We start from the raw sequence: 19,449 nt of genomic DNA on the forward strand, positions 1-19,449 counted from the left end.
TGATATCAGCCATCGAAATGGCTGACGAGTACCAGTGACACGGACGGGTATTTCTACGGAGGCCGAGAATTGCTTCTTACTGATGACTCTATTCCCAAAAGCAATTCTCTGCAGCCTCAAGATCCCTCAACATGAGCCCCTTCAAGAAAGTCGCCCTGCTTGGCGTAAGTCCCTCCATTCTAAGTACGTACCATAACTTAGTCCCAACACCGCTGACCAAACAACAGAAAGGATCCCTCGGCACCCTCGTATTGGACGAGCTCCTAAAATCCAAGTTCGAGGTGACGATCCTTACTCGCTCCGCAAAATCACAATCCTTGGTCGGAATTCCGCCCGGCGCTACAATCAAGGAAGTCGACTACACCTCTCTCGACTCCCTCAAACCCGCCCTAACAGGTCACTCCGTCGTAATATCAACGCTTCCACCCGGCGCTATTGCGCTCCAGAAACCAATCATTGACGCTAGCATCGCCGTCGGCGTAAAGCGCTTTATCCCCGCGGAATTTGGCGCCATGACTTCGGACCCCGTGGGCAAGGACTTACCCTTTCACGCTGACGCTGTGGAGATACACCGGTATCTTGCGGAAGTAGCCGAGCGCGGCGAGATCGAGTTTACCGTTTTTGCGGTGGGCGTGTTTATGCATTTGTTGTTTACGATGCCTCTTGCTGTAGATTTGAAGGGGAGGAATGTGGCTCTTTTTGACAATGGGGAGAAGAGGTTTAGTGCTAGTCGCTTGAGTACCGTTGCGAAGGCTGTTGTTGCGTCGTTGGGAATGTCTGAAGAGAGCAGGAATCGGCTCTTGCGGATTCATGATGCTGTTCTCACGCAGCACAAGATTTATGAGTTTGCGAGGAAGTGGACGCCTGGGGAGGACTGGAGCGAGATGCACCTGGATGCGGAGGAGCAGGTTCAGAATGCACTCGTCCAACTGAAGCAGAGGTTTGATCCAGCTCTTATTCCGGGAATGTTTGCTGCTGCTCTATTCAGTGGGAACTATGGGGGTGAGTATACAAACGTTGACAATGAGCTGCTAGGATTGGGCTCGATGAGCGACGAGGAGGTTGAGGAATTTGGCTTAGGGCTGGTGGAGTTGTAGTCCACTATTCCTCAACCATGTAATTACTGGCTTATGGCGTAGAAGAAACCCATAGACATGAATGCATAGGATGCGCATTCTTTCTCTGAGTCTTCAACCCTGAACAGTCGCGACAACCAACACTCGTTATCAAGCCTATATTGTTCCTACCAGGAAGCTGTTCGTCTATCCCGTCTCTCGGAATCTATGGTTCGCGGTCACTATTTGGTACTTTCTGAGATTAATTTGTTGGAGTTGCTGTGGAAACACCTATTCTCGTATTCTCCATTTCAAGGCTCTCTATCATACTCCGTCCCCTACAAAATGTTCCTATACGTTTCTCCGTACCGAGGGCACGATTTGCAGCATAGTGCAATGCCGACGAGAAGCTATGTTAGGCGCCAAACTCTCTGGAAAGATGACAAGGAGGTCTATGCTCTATCAATTGATACAAACCAGCGTCACTCCATTTGCGTATGATCTATATCGCTTTCCTGAGGAAGGTGCGACCCAGAGCTCCTTCCTCGTTGGGTTGAAGTCCATCATCGCTTCTTCCGTATACGATGTCAAAAATAGACCTCCAGCTGTAGGCAAGAGCGATCCACTAGGCGGACACTCTCTAAGTAGGTAGGATGGTACCTACCTACTTATCTACTGACTGCATTCCCTCGTAAGGATACCACCTGATGGCAACGTCATATTAATCGTGCAAACCGAAGCGCATGCTTCCCTTCGTATCCTTCCTTGAATCAAGCGACATCCCAATATACGTTCCCTGACTCAGGACCCCAAAACACGAGGCGGGTCCGTCTTGATCTAATCTTGGATCACAGACGCGAAATCAACCACTCAGGGTTACGCAATAGGTACTTAGGCTGCACGAACACGACCTCAAACAAGATCTCATATCATCCTTGCATAAGTGTTCTGAAGAATGCAACCTCAGGCACAGTAGCTTGACAATGCCTTGGTCTGACGGGTTGATGAGGTGGGACAACACCCAAATATAATCATGATCGACAGGGATCGTCGGCTGAAGCGGGTTTATACGAGATCGGTGCCCCGTGCTGCGATGACGGGGGTTTTATGGGTTGCAAATTGGGGCGGTCATTGTTGATCGATCGTGTTTATTGTGTTTATCGTGAGCGAAGGTTTCATGATGGAGTGAATGCGGTTTGGTTGAGATTGTAAGGTATATAAGGCTGATGGTTCCTGGTGGATTTCACCTCTCCACTACCATCTCAGATTCACAATATCATAGCTTTTCTCAGTTAACGAACATCATGAAGACCTTCTCTCTTCTTGCCCTCCCGGGCCTCGCATACGCCGCTGTGCAAGGCTTCGACATTTCAAATTATCAGTCGAACGTTGACTTCGCCGGCGCATATAATGCCGGTGCGCGGTTCGTCATGATCAAGGTGCGACCCACCCCCCTATTCACCATCATGTCTTCTATACTAACATTAAAACCACAGGCTACCGAAGGAACAACATTCACCGACAGATCCTTCAGCACGCACTACACCGGCGCAACAAACGCCAACCTCCTCCGCGGCGGGTACCACTACGCACACCCCGACTCCTCCACCGGCGCCGCGCAAGCAACCTACTTCCTCTCCCACGGCGGCGGCTGGACAAACGACGGCCTGACCCTCCCCGGAATGCTCGATCTCGAAGCCGGGTGCTACGGTCTCACAGCCGCGGAAATGACATCCTGGATCTCGGATTTTGGCGAGACGTATAAGTCTGCTACGGGGCGGTATCCTATGCTCTATATTACTGCGTCGTGGTGGAGTGAGTGTACGGGTGATAATGGGGGGTTTGCAGAGTACCCGCTTGTTTTGGCGAGGTGGGCGAGTTCGCCTGGGACTGTGCCTGGGGGGTGGAGTTATCAGAGCTTTTGGCAGAAGGATGATTCTTATGCTTTTGGGGGGGATAGTGAGGAGTGGAATGGGAGTGAGGAGAGTCTTAGGACGTTCGCGAGGGGGTAATTGGTTCTCCTTGTTGTAGATAGTACCTACCTAGGTAGATGTGGTTTGTGGTGACTGTGGGGATGTGGGAAGATGGCGTGCAATAGCGTCATACTCCGTTAGAATAGGAATTGGAGACAGCGGGGTTGATTGATTATTAAAGTGGTTTTCCCCTCTCTTACGAATACCTTCCCTCTCTCCTCCAATTGATAAATTATTCCACTTGCAACCGAAATGTCCAAATCAAACATTCTCTTCTTCGGCGCAACAGGCGCAATAGGCTCATACATCATCGCCGCCCTCGTCAAGTCCCGCGACCAATTCAACCGCATCGCAGTCTTCACAAGCCCCAATACACTCCAAACCAAGAGCGCTGTAATCAATGCGCTAAAGGAACACGGCGTGGAATTTATTGTCGGGGATGTTAATAATAAGGAGGACGTTGTGGCTGCTTTTGAGGGTACGCCTATCTTTTCCTTCCCATCTCCTCTTATATGGTCTCGTCATATGGTACTAAAAGATCTTGGTAAATATAGGAATCGACACCATAGTCTCCGCTCTGGGTCGCGGGGTCATAACACAACAGATAAACCTCGTCCAATGGGCCGACGAAACCGCCCACATAAAACGCTTCCTTCCCTCCGAATACGGCACAGACATCGAGTACTCCCCCCTCAGCGCAGGTGAAAAGCCTCACCAGGCAAAACTTAAGGTTCGGGCGGCGCTTAGGGCAAGTAAGGACCTTGAATATGCGTTCGTCGTAACGGGTCCTTATGCCGATGTTCCGTTCTTCTTGGATCGAAAACAGGATGAGGAGGGGGGAAGTTGGGATGTTAAACAGCGACGGGCGGTTATTGTTGGAGGGGGGGAGGAGAGGGTTAGTCTTGTTGCTTGTGAGGAGTATGTGTATTCTGTTCCTCATTCTTGCTTTCCACATCTGTTGATTTGGTGGATGTGATACTAACGGTATGGTCGTATAGCGTCGGCAAATTCGTCACAGCAACCCTAACGCACTGGGATACTGCGCGCGGCCGCGCATTAAAACTAAACTCCTTCACAACAACGGCCCACGAAATCCTCGCGGAATTCGAATCCCAAACAGGCGCGAAATGGGACGTCAAATATATCCCGCTGAACCAGCTCAAGGATGCAGAGAACGAGGCCTGGGCGCAGAATTTACCTTCCGCGACGGGATTGACGCTTCGCCGGATCTGGGCGGAGGGCGGGACGTTGTATGAAAAGAGGGATAATGGCGATATTGGGGTTGGCGATCATGAGACGGTTACGTTGGATGAGGCTGTTAAGGGGGCTATTAGGGCGCAGTTGGCGAATTAGTCACTGGTCTATGATTTCTAGATGTTGCTTAGGTCTAGGTCTATTGTACAGGTTATATACATGTTATATAGTGTTAGGTCGGCAAAGTAAGATGGCTAACCCTTCCACTTCCACTCGGAGTTCCGATGAATATGGTACTCGCCACTCTTGATCGCGTTGCGGATTCCAAAGAGCCCACCGAGTGGCCGGACGCCGCGAATCTTGCGGCTCCACGATTCAGCCCGCTCCTTTCTATCAGCCTCCACATCGATCTTGATCTTATCATAGACACTCGGCAACGTCGTGGCGTTATACTTCGCGCGCAACCTATCGTACCACTCCCGGTCGTACATATTCCAGAACTCGTCCTCGCCGTAGTACGTATGCGCGTAGAACCACTTCATCCCACCGAGTTCGCGCAGCCGGTGCTCGAGGTCGCGGTTTGCAGTGATGGATTGTTCGGGGTCTTTGGGTCCGAAGCCCCAGACGCCAATGTTGAGCATTTGGTCTTCTGTGAAGCCTGGGCTGGGGACGGTTGAGTGTGGGTGGAATGTGGGCTTAGGGGATTGTTTAAGCGGGCACAGCCAGAGCGGCCAGATGCCGAGCTTTTCGCTTGTGTAGTCGATGAAGGTCTCGGCGTTGGAGTAGGGGACTGCTAGGTCCTGTACGACAAAACGGTGGGATTCGCCGCTGGAGTGCAGGGCTCGGTAGAGCATTCGTGTGTGTAGGAAGTCGTCTAGGAACCACCGCGTCGCGCGGTTGAAGGGGAAGTTGAAGTAGTGGAATGCTGCGCGGCCAACCCAGAATCCACCGCGGTCGTAGCGGAAGAGATACTCTGCTAGCGGGATGTAGTCGACCACAGGCGAGTTCCCTGTCCGCGTCTTATCCTTGACATGTAGATAGTACCACGGATCCCAAGCGCGACTGAATGTTTGAACCTTGGCCGTATCCGGCATATCATTCGTCATCTCACCCGCAACAACAACACCATGGTCCGGCCCGTACAGTATTCCATCAACGTAATCATTCGACTCGTTCAGCGTCTCAGCATGGACATTCGTAATCGACTCGCGCACACTCCGCTGAGGAAGATAAGTCGCCTTGACAAACTTCTTCGCCTCAACGAGCTGCAGCTCCATGAGCGTCGTAACACCCAACGTCCCCACGGCCCCCGCAGCCCCCCGACACAAATCCTGATTCTCACTCTCAGAAACCTTCATCACCGTTCCATCGGCCATAACCATCTCAACATAATTAATCGTGCGATCAAAAAACCCATACCGAAAGCTCGAGCTCTCACCCGCCGTCCCCGCAAAGCCACCTCCCGCCGTGATCCCGGGGAACTCCATAACAACCGGCGGAACAAGGCCATATTTCATCGTCGCTTCGACGAGTCGGTCCATGGGTACATTCGGCTCAACGAGCGCTGTTCGCGTTTCTGGGTCGACGCGGAGGACATTGCGCAGGTCGGAGATGTCGACTTCGTTCTTGCGGCGAATGGGGCGCGTGCTGTTTGTTGAGCCGTGGTTTATGCGAAAGGGTTCGCGGCGCTCGTAAAATTGGCGGATTGCCGAGGCGATCCGCGAGACGGAGGATTTGTGTCGCTCGAGGCCCATTGTGTTGGATTGCTGGCTTTGGGAGCTCTGTTGTTCCTGGCGACTGGAAATTTGCGGAGAACTTCGGAGGTAGCGGTCACGTGAGATCACAGCTCAAAATCAGGTGATGCTTGTTCACTGACAACCAGAATAGAAGCCCTTACTAATGAGGGTTGACCCTTTTTGGTCTAGTGGCAAAATTCGATATTCACAAAAACCGTCAGCACGTGACTTTCTATACTCTCCCCTGGGCGGCGTCGCTCCTGCTTCTTTACTCAGTAATGTCGTGTTTCGGGTTTCTAAAGGGAGATGAATGACTTCTAAAGGTACCCGAGTTGCCGATTCCTCTGATCAGAGTGTTTCCCTCGCTCCATCAACACCGAATCTGCCTCGTTCGAAGGATATATATATTTGTTGACGACATTGTCAGTAGCAGCCAGGATTACCGCCGCAGGTGCTACACGACGCCTGCAAATTTATTCCGCAAGACGCGATTTATTTCCCGCGCAGGATATGTACAGTTTAGACCTAAGCAGCTGATGGATCGCCAAGTGCCCGACGAATCGATCGCACAAGCATCGATGATCTACCTCCGCAGTTGCGGCTGTGTAGCAGGCCCTACTGCGCCATGGCCCCAGAATCCCACTCGATCACGCTGATTGAGTTTCAGATCTCTGTCACTGCCTTTTGGCTGCTCATATTGATGGTTTCCATATCAATAGAAGGCTGCTAAGCTTTTAAGTTTGCGGTTTCAGTGGTCTTTTTTTTTTTTTTTTGAACTCATTGAATATCCATCACCCTAAGCTGTCAGAAGCAACCATGTCTCCTCCCATACCTACACCTTCATGGACGACAATAAAAAGATACAACCAACCCATCCGCCTCCTTATCATATTTCTCCTCGCCCACCCAGCATCCTCCCCCCTCCTAAATGAAGTCCTCACCGACCTATGGAACCCCATGCGCATTTTCCCCTTCCCGACCAACATATTCGCCTTCATTTACATCTGTCTAGAGGTCATGGTCCCAGCAAGGAAGAAAATCGACTTTTTATTCTACATCTGGATATTTTGGTCTGCACTCGAACTGAACCTTTTCCTCCGCGAGTGCGGTGATCCCCACAGACCAACATGATACCGCCGGGTGTTCTTCTCCTTGATCATTGTGCAGGTATTGACCGTGCTGAATGTTGCGCTTGATATTGACAATGGCGCGTGTGGGGTTTGTTCGAGGGGGAGGTTTTCTTTAGTGGGTGTTTCTACTGAAGAGAGGATGAGAAGGTCGATATACGTTGTCTCGATGCCGGCGGTTGAAAGGCTTTGGTTTGTGGGAAGTATGAAGAAAGTCCAGGATATGTGCGGAAACGTGCATGCGAGGCTCCTTACGGCATATACCAAGCGTTACCATTCCAACCGATTCTCGACAAAGAGTCGCTCGAAAGTATTCGAAATGAAATGGAGGACCGTCTTGCCATGACAACAATTGCTGTTTTGCGGGTGCTGTTACTTCTATGGCAGTGGCTTTCAACCCCACAGCGTCCACTGTTCTCGCTAGAGACTGAGGCCACCACGCTCCTGCTAATTTGCGATAGCCACAGGGTAATGAAGGTGTTGACCTCGCTCGCCTCGAACTTGGTCTGCCGCCGTGTGCTTGAAGTTAATACTGTTCTGTTCGGGCTGAAACGGACGGGGTGGCTTGATGGCAAGGTTGAGCTGGAGAATCCTCGTTTGACGATGAAGGAAGTTCAAGGTGACCGGCAAACGATGTTATCTAGGACTTATTCAGGCGAGACGTTTTTGAAGGCTGAGGAGATCATGGACTGCGGTACAGATTCTATCGACACCCTTCCTTCATTTCTAGGTAATATCACGCAGTTGCTAAAACTTCGTCTTACGACTTTAGCTAGAGAACTAACTCAAGAATCCCCGCCCTACGATATGATAATGTACAACAACTCAGCATTGTATCATAACCTCATCCGAAGAATCACCGATGACGGCCTCAACCTCGAGAAAACTCCAGGCAATACTAACAGCACCACCACCGCTGCACCTCGAAAAGACTGGTCCTACATCCACCCACTCCCAAACATAATCCTAACCGGCGCATTCCACTACGTCAACTTCTACACCAGTTACGACCCCTTCAGCAATACCAGCACAGTAACTGGGTTTTTTCAATATATACTCGGTATCTTGATGGTCGACCACCTACTCAAGGGAATAAACTACGGACTCTCAACAACCTACGGGCGTCAATTATGTCCTCGTCGCGCGGGACTGATAATATTCTGCGTGTTGCTTGTTCCGCGCGCGATGCATTTCTGCTTTGGGTGGGGGTTTGGGATGCAGGGGGTGACGCCGATGGGGAGGGTTAGGTTTGGGCTTTTGGGGCTTAGGTATGGGTTGGTGGCTTGGGCGTTGTCGTTTCAATTGGGAAGGAGGTTGGTGGTTAAGGGGAAGAGGTGGTGGTAGGTTCAAATAGTAGTGGGTATATTGTATAGACGACTGGTGACTACTTGGGAGATTCGATATGCAAATACCTAGCTTACAGTCAAAACAAACCTTGTGAATCCTGATTTAAAAGCTCTGATAAAAGCAAGGAGACGTATAAACTATCGATGCGGATGTCAATTATACCTAAATTCTACGTGTACTCTGTACTTTACAGTAGACAGGAATTGACCCGGGTCATCTAATTCCAGGCACAAACGAGCCCCGAGCCCACGTGGAATTATAGAGCAAAGCGAGGGTGTCTCTTGCCTATATCTCAACAGACCCCGACCGCAACTTCCTAATTCTTAGTCTGATTCTGCAAGAACTCGTCACATGGTAGAGCAGAGGGGCTCAAAAAAGCAACAAGCATAGGATGCATTATCCGCAGGCTTAACAAAGCAGTCCTCCCCACTAGTGCTGATGCTGTGCATATCACGGCGCATGATCTAGCTGTTCGCACTCGTCTGAAGAGAACTCTCTATACGGGATTGGCTAGGCTTGCCATTATAAGGTTATGGCTTGAAGAAACCTGGTCATGATACGCGCGCGGTGGACCGGAGCTCGGACTCCCATTCTGAATCAGGTCCTCGTGATACAACCTGAGCAATGGGACTGGAATGCGGGGACAATAAAGGGAGAGCCAGTGCTGCTTTTCACTCCTGGGGGCATTGACTTTGGCAGGTCATATGAGAGAGCCTGGACTTTGATTCTATCATGCCGCTCCGCTACGACCCCGAATTCGCTGCGGCAGCAGGCCCTACGGTCTCCGCCATGGCGGCTGCCCTGAAAACACTTAGGCACGATATATCCGCTCTTCGATCTGCGATTGACGCCATGATTGCGCCTGTGTTAAGTCTACCCCCTGTACCAGGGATAGAAGTAACAGAGCACGAGGTCCCATCGAAAGACGGGCACAGAATACCTATCTACCACATAGCGCTCAAGGATCAGAATTACGACTGTCCACGCCCAGCAGTTCTCTACATCCACGGCGGCGGCTTTATACACGGCAACGCAACGCACTGGACAAACGTCCGCGCAAAACAAGTCCAGAAGACAGGAATTCCAATATTCACAGTGAACTACCGCCTCGCACCCGAATACCCCTTCCCAACGCCTGTCGAAGACGTGTATACCGCGTTGAAATGGATAGGTCAACACGCAGAAACGTTCGGAATCGATAACGCTCGCATCTGCATCATGGGCGAGAGTGCTGGTGGAGGACTCGCAGCGGGCGTTGCGCTCATGGCGCGCGATAGGGGTCTCTCCCCGCCGTTGGCGAAACATATTATTTTATGTCCTATGCTTGATGATCGGCCTGTGCTTCCGGATGAAGAGCTCGAGGGGTTCGTTACGTGGAATACGGAGAATAATGTTACGGGGTGGGCTGCGTATCTCGGCCACCGCAAATTGGAGAACGATGGCGCGAATGGAGATGTAGGCGCTGATATGAATGTTATCTCGCCGTATGCGGCACCCGCACGAGAAACGGACCTTAGAGGTCTACCGCCATTGTACATGGACGTTGGAGGCCTTGATATCATACGTGACGAGTGCATTGCGTATGCTGGGCGGGCTGCGGCGGCGAATGTTGAAGTCGAATTGCATGTTTATCCTGGTGTTACGCATGGGTTTGAGGCGTTGGCTGTGGGGACTGGTGTTGTGGATAGGGCACTGGCGAATAGGCATGCTGCGATGCGAACGTTTTAAAGGGATGAAGCATGGTGCTGGGAACAATCCAGGGCATCCCCAGTTGGGAACGGGCGCTCCATACTAGGTTGGACATGATGGTGTTTTTAGGCAGGCAGGTTGCTCTGGTTCTTTGAGTCTGTGATTCGATGATAATTTATAGCACATGAAAAGTGATCTCTATGCGTAATACTATGGGAACAGTGAGATTGAACAGACAGAGAGTAGGAGACTATATTTGATATTCGTACAGAGACTCTGGTCTTCGCAAGCGTGTTTTAACTTTCGTATTGGAACCCATAAAATCGGTAGAGACAGCTATAGATACCAAGTCTCAAGGCAGAAAATGCTGATACGAGTTTCCAGTTAGTGAAGGTAGTTGGTAAAGAATCAGTCGAAATAAGCTCTGTTCGAAAAGAGATCCATATCGTTGCTCCGAAACAAAGAATCAAGAATACCAGGTTCTCTGTAAGATTCAGGAAAATCAGTGGAATCATTGCAAACATAGCAATTGCCGATATACCGATCCAGACAGTATTGCCGCTCAGGTAACCGCAGAAAGTGACGCACCGCAGCATCGCTGGTTTCCACGAGGGTAGGGTCATCCGTTGGCTTTATAGAAAAGCCACGCGGTAACCAGGGCTCGCCTAGAGGTCACCATCCGGTCTTGGAGAAAGATTTGTCATTTCTTACTGACCCGCTCGCAACGATAGTTGTCGACAGGACGAAGGTGAGACGCTATCAAGCCGATGATCTCGGAGGGTAGGCCATTGAATACACTCACGGCTGACTTGATTCGTGGGTAATGTAAGTATCGAGCGCGTAGTTTGGAGGAAAGTCTACCCATAATTTGAGGAGACTGCCTTTTTAAATTATCCGGTCAAGTTAATGTTCGAAGGAGCGAAAGATCTCGAGATGTTGTTGTCTTGATCCTGGCAGGTGCGGGTGGACGGGTAAGTACTGGGTTAGTCCAATCTAATGCTCAAACCTGGGTGTCGGGAGTCTCAATAGGATGAACGGCTTTTCTGATCGCGTGGTCCCTTATTATACGAGAACTGTCTCCCTTGCTCATTTTAGATTGATTTATCAATGGCCTGCAAGGATGCTTCATCAGGCTTCAATGTCCGCTCATAAAAATACTCCCTTTGCTTACCGTGTATCAGGGAAGCCTTGTCCCTGGCTTTTATTCTTCATTGTGCTTGGTATAATTTACAAAGACATGTAGTCCTGGATTGGGACGCGAGAATCTGAGTCCGATGAGTTAGATTTTTTACACAGCTGGTTGTGATACTCGGAGGAATAAGCCAAACCGGTACATGCACTTGTCACCTAAGATAAACAATTTTTGTTTTATTCCTGGTTGAATTGTTATGTGACATCCTGAAAGTACAGCTATTTTCACCGCAGTCAATGAGTAGACTCGGCCATGTTTCTGTAGTTGTTCCTATTCTAAGACAGGACGAACGGGGTAACGACTGACTTCATGATTCACGAATACAATTCATGTATTAATATAAAAGTGCATGTTTTTCCGACCTGGCCATACGTTTACATATAGATATTACATCCCTTTCTTGGATTCAACAACCTTCGTGAAATCTCCAAGAACATAGCATTCCCGGACAACACGCTGTGGACCCTCTCCAGGTAACCCAAGCTGATGGCGCACCAAGTCCTCTACCATTTCTCTGAAACGCACATCATCCGTCGGACTAAAGCGAGAACCAATGGTACGACGACTGTCGCTCTCGTGGTGAAACGGAAAGTGAGCAAATTTGGCATTTGCCAAGGTGAATGGATTCAAGTTCAACCCTCGTGGGCCTTTTGGACTTTCATCTGGTATCTGTACGGGAAGCATGAGGGCATCCGTGTGCGAATGCGAAACGCCGCTCCCTGGAACGTGGGAGAAACGGTGCAAGGTAGCAAGACCACAATACTTGGGCATGAGCTCATGTTTTTTCTTTAGGCGCCGAGGGCAGGTTGTGTGGGGTACCAGGCATGCGAGTTGGTTCATAGCACGGTGGGTGTACACATTTGGTAGTTTCAACCCCCGGTTATTCGATTGTCTAGATGAGTTGTCCCGTCCTTCCTGATTTGATATTGACAGTGCCTGATCCTGGACTGCATTCGTGTAGAATGTATTCCTCGCCGTGCGCAAGCTAAAATGCTGTTATAATCTTTGAAAATGCCTGATCGCACTGCAAACAGCCTTGACCATTCCTGGCACAATACATCAACCGGGTAGAGAAGCTTATTGGTTCGGAAGTCCCAGGCCTCCAACTCGTATCTTCTATGCTTCGGCCGCCATGCCACAACGTAAACTTGTGATTTGCCCAGTAGAAAGGGTAATGTTACTTCCGAATCACCAGCAGGGTCTTCAGAAATGTCGCATTGAAATTGCGCTCGAAGAGCACCTTTTTCCGGGCCAAGAAGTAAACAACCGCTCTGTATCCTGTCAGTACTATGCTGCGGACCATTGCCTTAGGTTTACATACCTGGAAGGCTTCTGGGGAAGGCTAGCACACTCGAGCTGTACGAGCGCGATATTATCCTCGTTCAGCTTATACTCGGCTATTCTAACGGGGGTGCGTTTATGTGTTGGGAACAGTTTGGAGAGGCGGACCGAGTGGACCTTTTTCTCGTTGTGAAATTGCCAACACAAGGAATTGGACTTCATATGTTTCTTTTCCTCGGTGAAGTGTAGGAACCAGAATTTTTCCCACCGGGTACAAATGTTGTCCCTGCCTCCATCATTTGTGTCGCAGTGTTTCGCTATGAACGACAATTTCCTGCTCTCCCGGCAGCATCCTTCTTTCACTGCTACCGTCAGTAGAACCGCTTGGTGCTTACTGTGGTGTTTGAGATCGTCGAGAGCCATTCTTTCCTTGGGTGGTGTAAGCAACATCCGCCTAGCCCCAGATTGAACCATGTGCTCATATCTAGAGCTCGTCATCTAGTCACGAATAAACGATTGCCATTTCCTGTTGACGCGCTCACACTGAATGATCTGACTAGATGAGAGATGGAAGCAGATCAAGCTGATGATCTCGTACGAAACTGAGTCCAGAACGTTTTTGCCTCGCTTCTTCCCTTGTTTTCGGTGGCGCCTGGTGGCCTTGGTAGGAATGTTCCCCATCGTGATTGCAGTTGCCTCTTCTGGCTACCCGCTAAGCATCGATGGCAGGAGCTGACTTTAATCGATTTAGGATGTAGTCGGACACAGAGATAGACTGAAGTGGGATCAAATGTTTGCTGGAGACTGCAAAAGCATCTTCTCTTAAGTCCTGAGGGACGACAACCGAGCAAACCATTCATGTCCTTCTCTCTTTGAAATCGAGGCAGAGGACAATAGAGTTTGGATAAAGACTCTAACAATGGCATAGTGGCCTCCTCTGGGATGAAACGCTTTATTCACGGTCCTCTGGGCGTTTTACCTTTCGTGTCATACTCTTTCTTCCAGTGTTTTCGGCTACCAGCGATTGCCTCAGATCTAACAATAACGGACGGGGTCAACTTGTTCCTGCGCAGCCTGGGTGGATATCCTCTGGCCATCTTGGAAATCAGTTTTACTCGCCCGGTCTTTTCGATCTTGGGAGCTGAACAACGCTGGTCTGGAAGGTGGATCATATCCAGGACTTGGCCTTTCAATATCAAGTCAATACTGCCTTGGGGGACAACGTTAGTTGTGAATATGACTCCCGTCGACTGGAACCTTCGCCTTCAAGGGAGGTTTTCGAATGTAACATCTCACAACCATACCTCCATGGTGAGAGAAGCGTCTTGGGTAAGCTGACTGGTTACTGTCGGATGCACTTGGCACAGCAACTGGTTTTCCTGATCGTATAGGAGAAGTGACGCTGCATTACTACGCCTTGGCGGTGGTCTGAGGCATCCAAATGCCTCCTGGCTTTGTCAGTTGGTAATCCTGGCATGGTGATGCCTTCATACAAGGAATTCCTTGGCCTTCAGTGTTAAGTATGGAGCTGATTTTGGTGGATCAACGTGACATCCTCTCGGAATTATGGAAGGGGATTACAAAGTCCTGGGACTACAATAATGGCAGTCTTGGAAGTAAGCCCTTATTGGCCACGGATGGGGTGATTTGCATTGGCAGTACCCAACTAGAAACTACGGGCAAGGCTGAAGCTTAAAGAGCTTTCTACCGGCCGTGCTCAGGCTTCGTAAGTGCCGTCTTACGATCGTACACATTGACATCTGGCAGTCCCTCAAGCTCCCATTTGCTGCAGTCCTACTAGTCAAAGAAAAAAAGGGCGGTGGGGGCTCAGCGCCAGAGATCACAACCTGCCCACGAGGCAATCGAATCTGGCCACAGAGTCCCCCACATGCCATCTGGAGAACTCCTATTCATAAACTTCTATTGAGGCTGAGCTAGGCTAGCTTCCCCAGGAAATTGACATGGCGAAGCCCGGGATCCGAAGGAAGAGCAGTTGGAGACGGTAGCTCGTCTGCGCCAATGGGACCACCCCTGCTAGCCCCAGGTTTGCTTTTTCTTTGCGCTGAAATTGCCCTGCTGTTAGCTTAGTTACAGGGTACTTTACTCCCTTTTGACCTTTCGCTTGAACGGGAAATGAGCAGTGCAAATTGCAATACCGACCGCTGCCAGGCTGACACGCTCGATCTATTGCTCTTTAGCACTGCCTCGCTGTTCGTGCTGCTGCAGGAGGTAGCCTTGTCCGGTTAGAACTGGTTCTTTAGTTGGGAGTTATCCATCCGCATTTTACCTCCTGCTTTTGCTCCTGCATTGACGTCGCGTTTGCTTCTATGATGTCTGCTTCTAGCAGGGACTGCCCCTATCCATATCATCATGTCGCAACAACAGCAGCAACAGCAAACAGTCACATCTCCTGGCCCTCCACGATTCTACCAACATTTCAAAAAACCGCATGAATCTTCCACTCCAGCCCCAGCCCCATCGCCAATCGTGACGCTTTCGGACTTCAGCTTCAACCCCCGTCCTTCTTTCACCTCAACGCGCAGCGAAACTATCGACGCCTCAATTGCTAGACCGCAAACACTACTTCATCCTTCTTTTCCAAGCTCGAATTCAACAACTCCAGCTGGCAGCTCGCATACAAGGAACCTGTCTCTCCCTTTTTCTCATCCGAAAACAAGATCGGAGCCCTCTCAACCCCGCCCGCAGCTCAGCCTTATTCTGCCCAGCGACGCGTCTACTCTTGGTTTGCCAACGTCGACATGTCAGGGTACTGCAGCGTCCAGTTCACACTTGCGATCGGCTAGTTATACTGCTGGCCAAAGTGCGACTCAGCAAATTACGGATGGTCCGATCGACCGGAGTCCAACGCCTTATGCCAGACCAAAACTACCCGGGCTCCCAACAACAGACCCTAACTCTCGCTCTCGTTATCGCTCGCGATCATCTAGCATCACCAACAGCACAATCAGCAATGATCGCCCCCAGGGCCAAACAAGCCCGAGAAAACCACCCCCCATCCCCCCTCGCCCGCGCAGATCAGTCGCCAATAACAACCAGTTGATGCAGGAACCAGCACCGCAGTTAATCAACAACCTACCAGACCCCCTCCGCTCGCACCCACTCTCGCCTCTAAGTCCAGACCAGACTCGCAGTCGGAGCTACAGCCAACCTATTGAGCCGCCGCCCAGACCTCCGAAAATCCCATACCGCAATAGTGATCCGTATACGAGGGGCCAGGGGAGACCTCCTATTCCTGCGGGGTTGAGCCCGGAGTCTACGCCTATTACACCGTCACAGCCACCGGGTAATAAGGGTCCTGAACAACCTCAACGGCACGATCGGAGTTACAGCTCTGGCTCTGTCGGCGAGGCTGTCCCCAAGACCGTGAGTCGGCGGCCTGTTAATCGGAATGCTGCTAGTGAGCCGGTGCCTACTACTTCCAATGATGCGTTGTCTCCAACATTGGGGGAGAGCTCTGCCTCTGCTAGAGCTCCTGTTCAGGCTGCGCAGGTCTTAACGTCAGCAACGCCCTCCTCTCCACCTCTACAGCAAATCCAAGTCACGAGCGAAACAACCGAGTCATCCCGCAGACGCAGCTCACCCCTATCCAATGTATCAACACCACCAAGCAGAGACTCCACAGTATCAGCATGCACATCCACACGAGCAGAAACTCGCCAGTCCTCTGGCTCTACCAGTAGCGACACATCTACGTCGGTAGACACGAACATGCCGCTCCCATCCATGCCGACATCTTTGCCGACCTCCATGCAAGAGGCATCAATAAGCGAACTTTCATTGTCAGAACGGATCCGGCAACCGCGGTTATCGCTGAATAGTCTGCGCAGTTTGAGTCTGCTTGCAAGATCGTCGAAATCGGATTTGCATTCTTATTCTCATTCGCAGAGTCAGATTCAGAGTCTGTATCAGTCGCCTTTGCCGTCGCCTTCACCCCTTTCCTTTGGAAGTCCGGACTCTAGATCCCCATCTACGGCTGCAAATTCGACTTCGTCTTCGAGCCAGCACAGTAAGACTCGGAGTCAGAGAGAGAGTCGGAGCCAAAACCAAAGCCAAAACCAAAACCGAAGCACAATGAACTCCCCAACACCACCACAACCACAAAGCCATCCTCAACCTCAACCACGCATATCGACAACCTCCTCATCAACCGCACCCCAAGTAACAACATCAACAAACCCCTCAACCCCCCTCCTAACGCTAACAACACACATCCAAACCCAACTATCCCTCGCCGTGCACCTCTTCACAACCTTCTCCCCAGTCCTATCATGGACAGAGCGAACCTGGATGCAGGGAACAATCTCCGATACAGAGCGCGCCATATCCGCCGTGCATTTTCTCACTGAATCTCTCCGCGTTGAAGAGGAGATTAATGCCGGCAAGATTGGATTGGGGAGTCGAATGCGTTGGAAACTTAGGGATGGGAGGAAAGCTAAGGAGAGACGGGAGGACTTGGTTCTTGTTAGTGGGAGTTTGGGGAGGGTTATTGCGCGGTTGCAGGGGATCCAGGGGAACTTTCCACATGGACCGGGTGCTTCTACGGGTCAAGGGCAAAGCGGAATCGAGGCAAATGATATAGCCATCATCGCGGAGGCAGCAAGTAAAGAACTCACACCCGCAGCAACATCCTTGTCTGTCTCAAAATCTATACCGCGCCTCCCGACGACGAACATCCTCGAGGCAGGCGCAGGTTCAACAACACCCCCAGCCCCAGAATCAGCGGGAAAACCGCCGAGTCCACCGTGGGATCTTACAATCCAGCGCCAGGACGCAGGGATGGAACTTTTTGTTGATGGTGGGATCCTGGATAGCCAGAGCGTGAATAGTTCAATGGTGCAGTTTGCGATTTGTGATACTGAGGCTGGGAGTACTGGTACAACTGTCCATGCCAATGGGGATCCAAATGCTGGTGTGAGTCCGAATTCACCACCTCCACCGGCTGTGTCGCCTCCGCCGCCGCCGCCGCCGAGCACGAAGTTGGATGAGGAGTTGTTGGATTTGTTGAATTGGCGGTGGAATCGAGGGAGGGTTAATGTTACGCAGTAGGGAGTTAATTTGTATTAGGGACACTTGGGGTTCTGCATACATGGCTAGTAATGTAATTTGTGTTTGTTTAGGTAGATTTGATACCCTATATGGTAAATTTGGGCTTAATATTGTTCATCTTCGTTATCTAGTCGCATCTAACCTAAACTCATGAACATGTAGCGTACAAATCAAGCCTTCCCCTGACCACCCGCCTTCACCCCCTCAACCAACACCAACGCCTTATCCAACATGTCTCCTCTCTCATCAGAGACCTTGACAACTCTAGGCTGAACCAAGAACTCATCCCTCCCCTTCTTCTCCATATTCCAAGCGAACTCGAACTCGCACGGCTGTCCGAAGAGCCAGATGCCAAGGTTGGTAGTCAATCTCGTGAGGCTCTCAAGGTGTGCGATTCGTTCACTGGGAGAAAAGCTACTTATACTGTACGGCGCAAAAGCATCTGTAAATTCTCGCGCGCGGGATATGCCGTTCGCTGCGGTTCGGTCTGTGCCTGCGCCTGTGCCGGTTCGGGAGGAAGACGAGGAGTTGGCGTATAGGTGGGCTGTTAGCATGCGCCAGGTGAAGAGGGCTTTGATGGGGTCGGGTGCTGTGTATGGTACATAGTGGTTAGTACAAGAGTCGTCTGGAGAGAGCTGGATACTAGAGTGGAAGTAAACACACCGTTGGGCTGGGAACCCTGTGGTTGAGTCGCTAACTCTCTGGGTAGGAGTTCTCCGCCCGACTCAATGCCCCTTAGCAGGGAGTACACCAGGACATGCGTGATCAGCTGTCGCTGGACCCCTCTTTGCGCAAGCAGCGTCAAGATGGGTGCCGGGAGTTGGCCGGTATCGAATCTCTCCAACAGCGCGACTTGCTCGTGACTGAGTTGGATCGGAGTAGAGCCAGGTGCGTAGTAATTATCGACATGGAGGTTCACCTGGTCAATTACGGCCAGGATGCGACTGCGGACTGTATCGTCATCTGCCGGTTGGGGAATAATCGATGCGAGAGCGAAGCCGTCAGCCTTGCCACTACTGTAGCGGGAACTGGAGCTCTTGGGCAAGACAGCAACTGGTTTGAGTTCGTACTCCTTGGACGGTTGGTTGCGCCGACGACGGAAGAAGATAAATGCCAGTAGGAGCACGACGAGAGCAGTTCCCACGATACTTCCGACAATTGCGCCTGCAAGGGCGCCGTCACTTATACCTGAGTTGCCGTTGGACGATGGAGATTCAATTGCTGCCGACGAGTTGTTGGCGTTCGTCGGGGCGGCTGCTGCTGAGCCGGTCGTGGTATCTGGTTCTACTGAGGTACTTGCTGTTGTACCCCCAGCCTCGGTAGTGCGTGAAGACGAGGTTTCTGTTGATGAGTCTGGTTTCGTGGTTTTGGGTTTGCTGGTCACCGAGTTGGTAGTATCGGATTCGTTCGTCTTGCTCGCCGGTATGGTCTCGGTGACAGTAGAAGGGGCGTATGGCTCACCTCCTCCAGGGTTCGGAGTATATGTTGTGTAGACTTGGACAGTTTGTCCATTCTGGTGAATGTATAGGGTGGTCGCGGGCGTGTGACTGGTGTCTGGTCCACTAATGGTCTGAACGGCCAATGTGAAGGTAGAACCATCCTCAACAGTCGTGACAGGCTCGCCGGATATCGTTGACAATGCCATGACTCCGAACCAGATGTTCAGAGAAGAGAAGCACTTGAGAAAATCACGGCCATATTATGACCAACCTGGCTGTTTGTTGCACGCTGGGAAAAGGGGAAACCCCCCAACAAAGGATCAAAAGGGTAGCCAGCCGCCGCAATAAA

The 19,449-nt window shown here is 50.9% G+C and overlaps 10 protein-coding genes across 10 annotated transcripts; 5 read left to right on the forward strand and 5 right to left on the reverse strand.

Annotated features, from left to right (window-relative positions):
* Positions 1 to 63: 63 nt before the first annotated feature.
* Positions 64 to 1,315, forward strand: BDV14DRAFT_209442 (aromatic alcohol reductase). Its single transcript, XM_073775646.1, has 2 exons — positions 64 to 164; positions 228 to 1,315. The coding sequence occupies exons 1-2, from the start codon at positions 132 to 134 to the stop codon at positions 1,095 to 1,097; spliced, it is 903 nt and encodes a 300-aa protein (XP_073627269.1). The 5' UTR covers positions 64 to 131; the 3' UTR covers positions 1,098 to 1,315.
* Positions 1,316 to 2,329: 1,014 nt separating this feature from the next.
* Positions 2,330 to 3,067, forward strand: BDV14DRAFT_209444 (lysozyme; the record flags this gene model as incomplete). Its single annotated transcript, XM_073775647.1, has 2 exons — positions 2,330 to 2,494; positions 2,552 to 3,067. Exons 1-2 carry the CDS (start codon positions 2,360 to 2,362, stop codon positions 3,065 to 3,067), a joined length of 651 nt encoding a protein of 216 aa, XP_073627270.1. The 5' UTR covers positions 2,330 to 2,359.
* A 208-nt stretch (positions 3,068 to 3,275) lies between these two features.
* On the forward strand, positions 3,276 to 4,381 carry BDV14DRAFT_209446 (uncharacterized protein; the record flags this gene model as incomplete). The annotated part of the gene is made up of 3 exons (XM_073775648.1): positions 3,276 to 3,506; positions 3,583 to 3,946; positions 4,027 to 4,381. Exons 1-3 carry the CDS (start codon positions 3,281 to 3,283, stop codon positions 4,379 to 4,381), a joined length of 945 nt encoding a protein of 314 aa, XP_073627271.1. The 5' UTR covers positions 3,276 to 3,280.
* BDV14DRAFT_175183 (FAD-binding oxidoreductase) lies at positions 4,370 to 5,999 on the reverse strand. Its single transcript, XM_073769025.1, has one exon. The coding sequence runs from the start codon at positions 5,974 to 5,976 to the stop codon at positions 4,477 to 4,479; it is 1,500 nt and encodes a 499-aa protein (XP_073627272.1). The 5' UTR covers positions 5,977 to 5,999; the 3' UTR covers positions 4,370 to 4,476.
* Positions 6,000 to 6,723: 724 nt separating this feature from the next.
* On the reverse strand, positions 6,724 to 7,022 carry BDV14DRAFT_175185 (uncharacterized protein; the record flags this gene model as incomplete). Its single annotated transcript, XM_073769026.1, has 1 exon — positions 6,724 to 7,022. A coding segment is annotated over exon 1 (202 nt), but the record flags the coding sequence as incomplete, so codon positions are not given.
* Positions 7,023 to 9,083: 2,061 nt separating this feature from the next.
* BDV14DRAFT_78379 (Alpha/Beta hydrolase protein) lies at positions 9,084 to 10,254 on the forward strand. The gene has a single exon (XM_073777519.1). It carries the CDS (start codon positions 9,165 to 9,167, stop codon positions 10,158 to 10,160), a length of 996 nt encoding a protein of 331 aa, XP_073627274.1. The 5' UTR covers positions 9,084 to 9,164; the 3' UTR covers positions 10,161 to 10,254.
* A 483-nt stretch (positions 10,255 to 10,737) lies between these two features.
* On the reverse strand, positions 10,738 to 11,017 carry BDV14DRAFT_78380 (uncharacterized protein). The gene has a single exon (XM_073777520.1). The coding sequence runs from the start codon at positions 10,984 to 10,986 to the stop codon at positions 10,822 to 10,824; it is 165 nt and encodes a 54-aa protein (XP_073627275.1). The 5' UTR covers positions 10,987 to 11,017; the 3' UTR covers positions 10,738 to 10,821.
* Positions 11,018 to 12,490: 1,473 nt separating this feature from the next.
* BDV14DRAFT_201084 (uncharacterized protein) lies at positions 12,491 to 13,017 on the reverse strand (the record flags this gene model as incomplete). Its single annotated transcript, XM_073773663.1, has 2 exons — positions 12,491 to 12,584; positions 12,635 to 13,017. 2 exons carry the CDS (start codon positions 13,015 to 13,017, stop codon positions 12,491 to 12,493), a joined length of 477 nt encoding a protein of 158 aa, XP_073627276.1.
* A 1,712-nt stretch (positions 13,018 to 14,729) lies between these two features.
* On the forward strand, positions 14,730 to 17,935 carry BDV14DRAFT_78386 (uncharacterized protein). Its single transcript, XM_073777521.1, has one exon. It carries the CDS (start codon positions 14,965 to 14,967, stop codon positions 17,659 to 17,661), a length of 2,697 nt encoding a protein of 898 aa, XP_073627277.1. The 5' UTR covers positions 14,730 to 14,964; the 3' UTR covers positions 17,662 to 17,935.
* BDV14DRAFT_78404 (uncharacterized protein) lies at positions 17,747 to 19,427 on the reverse strand. Its single transcript, XM_073777522.1, has 2 exons — positions 18,325 to 19,427; positions 17,747 to 18,250 (listed from the first exon to the last, which is right to left on the reverse strand). Exons 1-2 carry the CDS (start codon positions 19,304 to 19,306, stop codon positions 17,832 to 17,834), a joined length of 1,401 nt encoding a protein of 466 aa, XP_073627278.1. The 5' UTR covers positions 19,307 to 19,427; the 3' UTR covers positions 17,747 to 17,831.
* Between the last annotated feature and the right edge of the window lie 22 nt (positions 19,428 to 19,449).

Source organism: Aspergillus stella-maris (assembly GCF_047715825.1).
Source record: "Aspergillus stella-maris strain CBS 113639 unplaced genomic scaffold BDV14scaffold_34, whole genome shotgun sequence".
NCBI classification, from domain to species: Eukaryota; Fungi; Ascomycota; class Eurotiomycetes; order Eurotiales; family Aspergillaceae; genus Aspergillus; species Aspergillus stella-maris.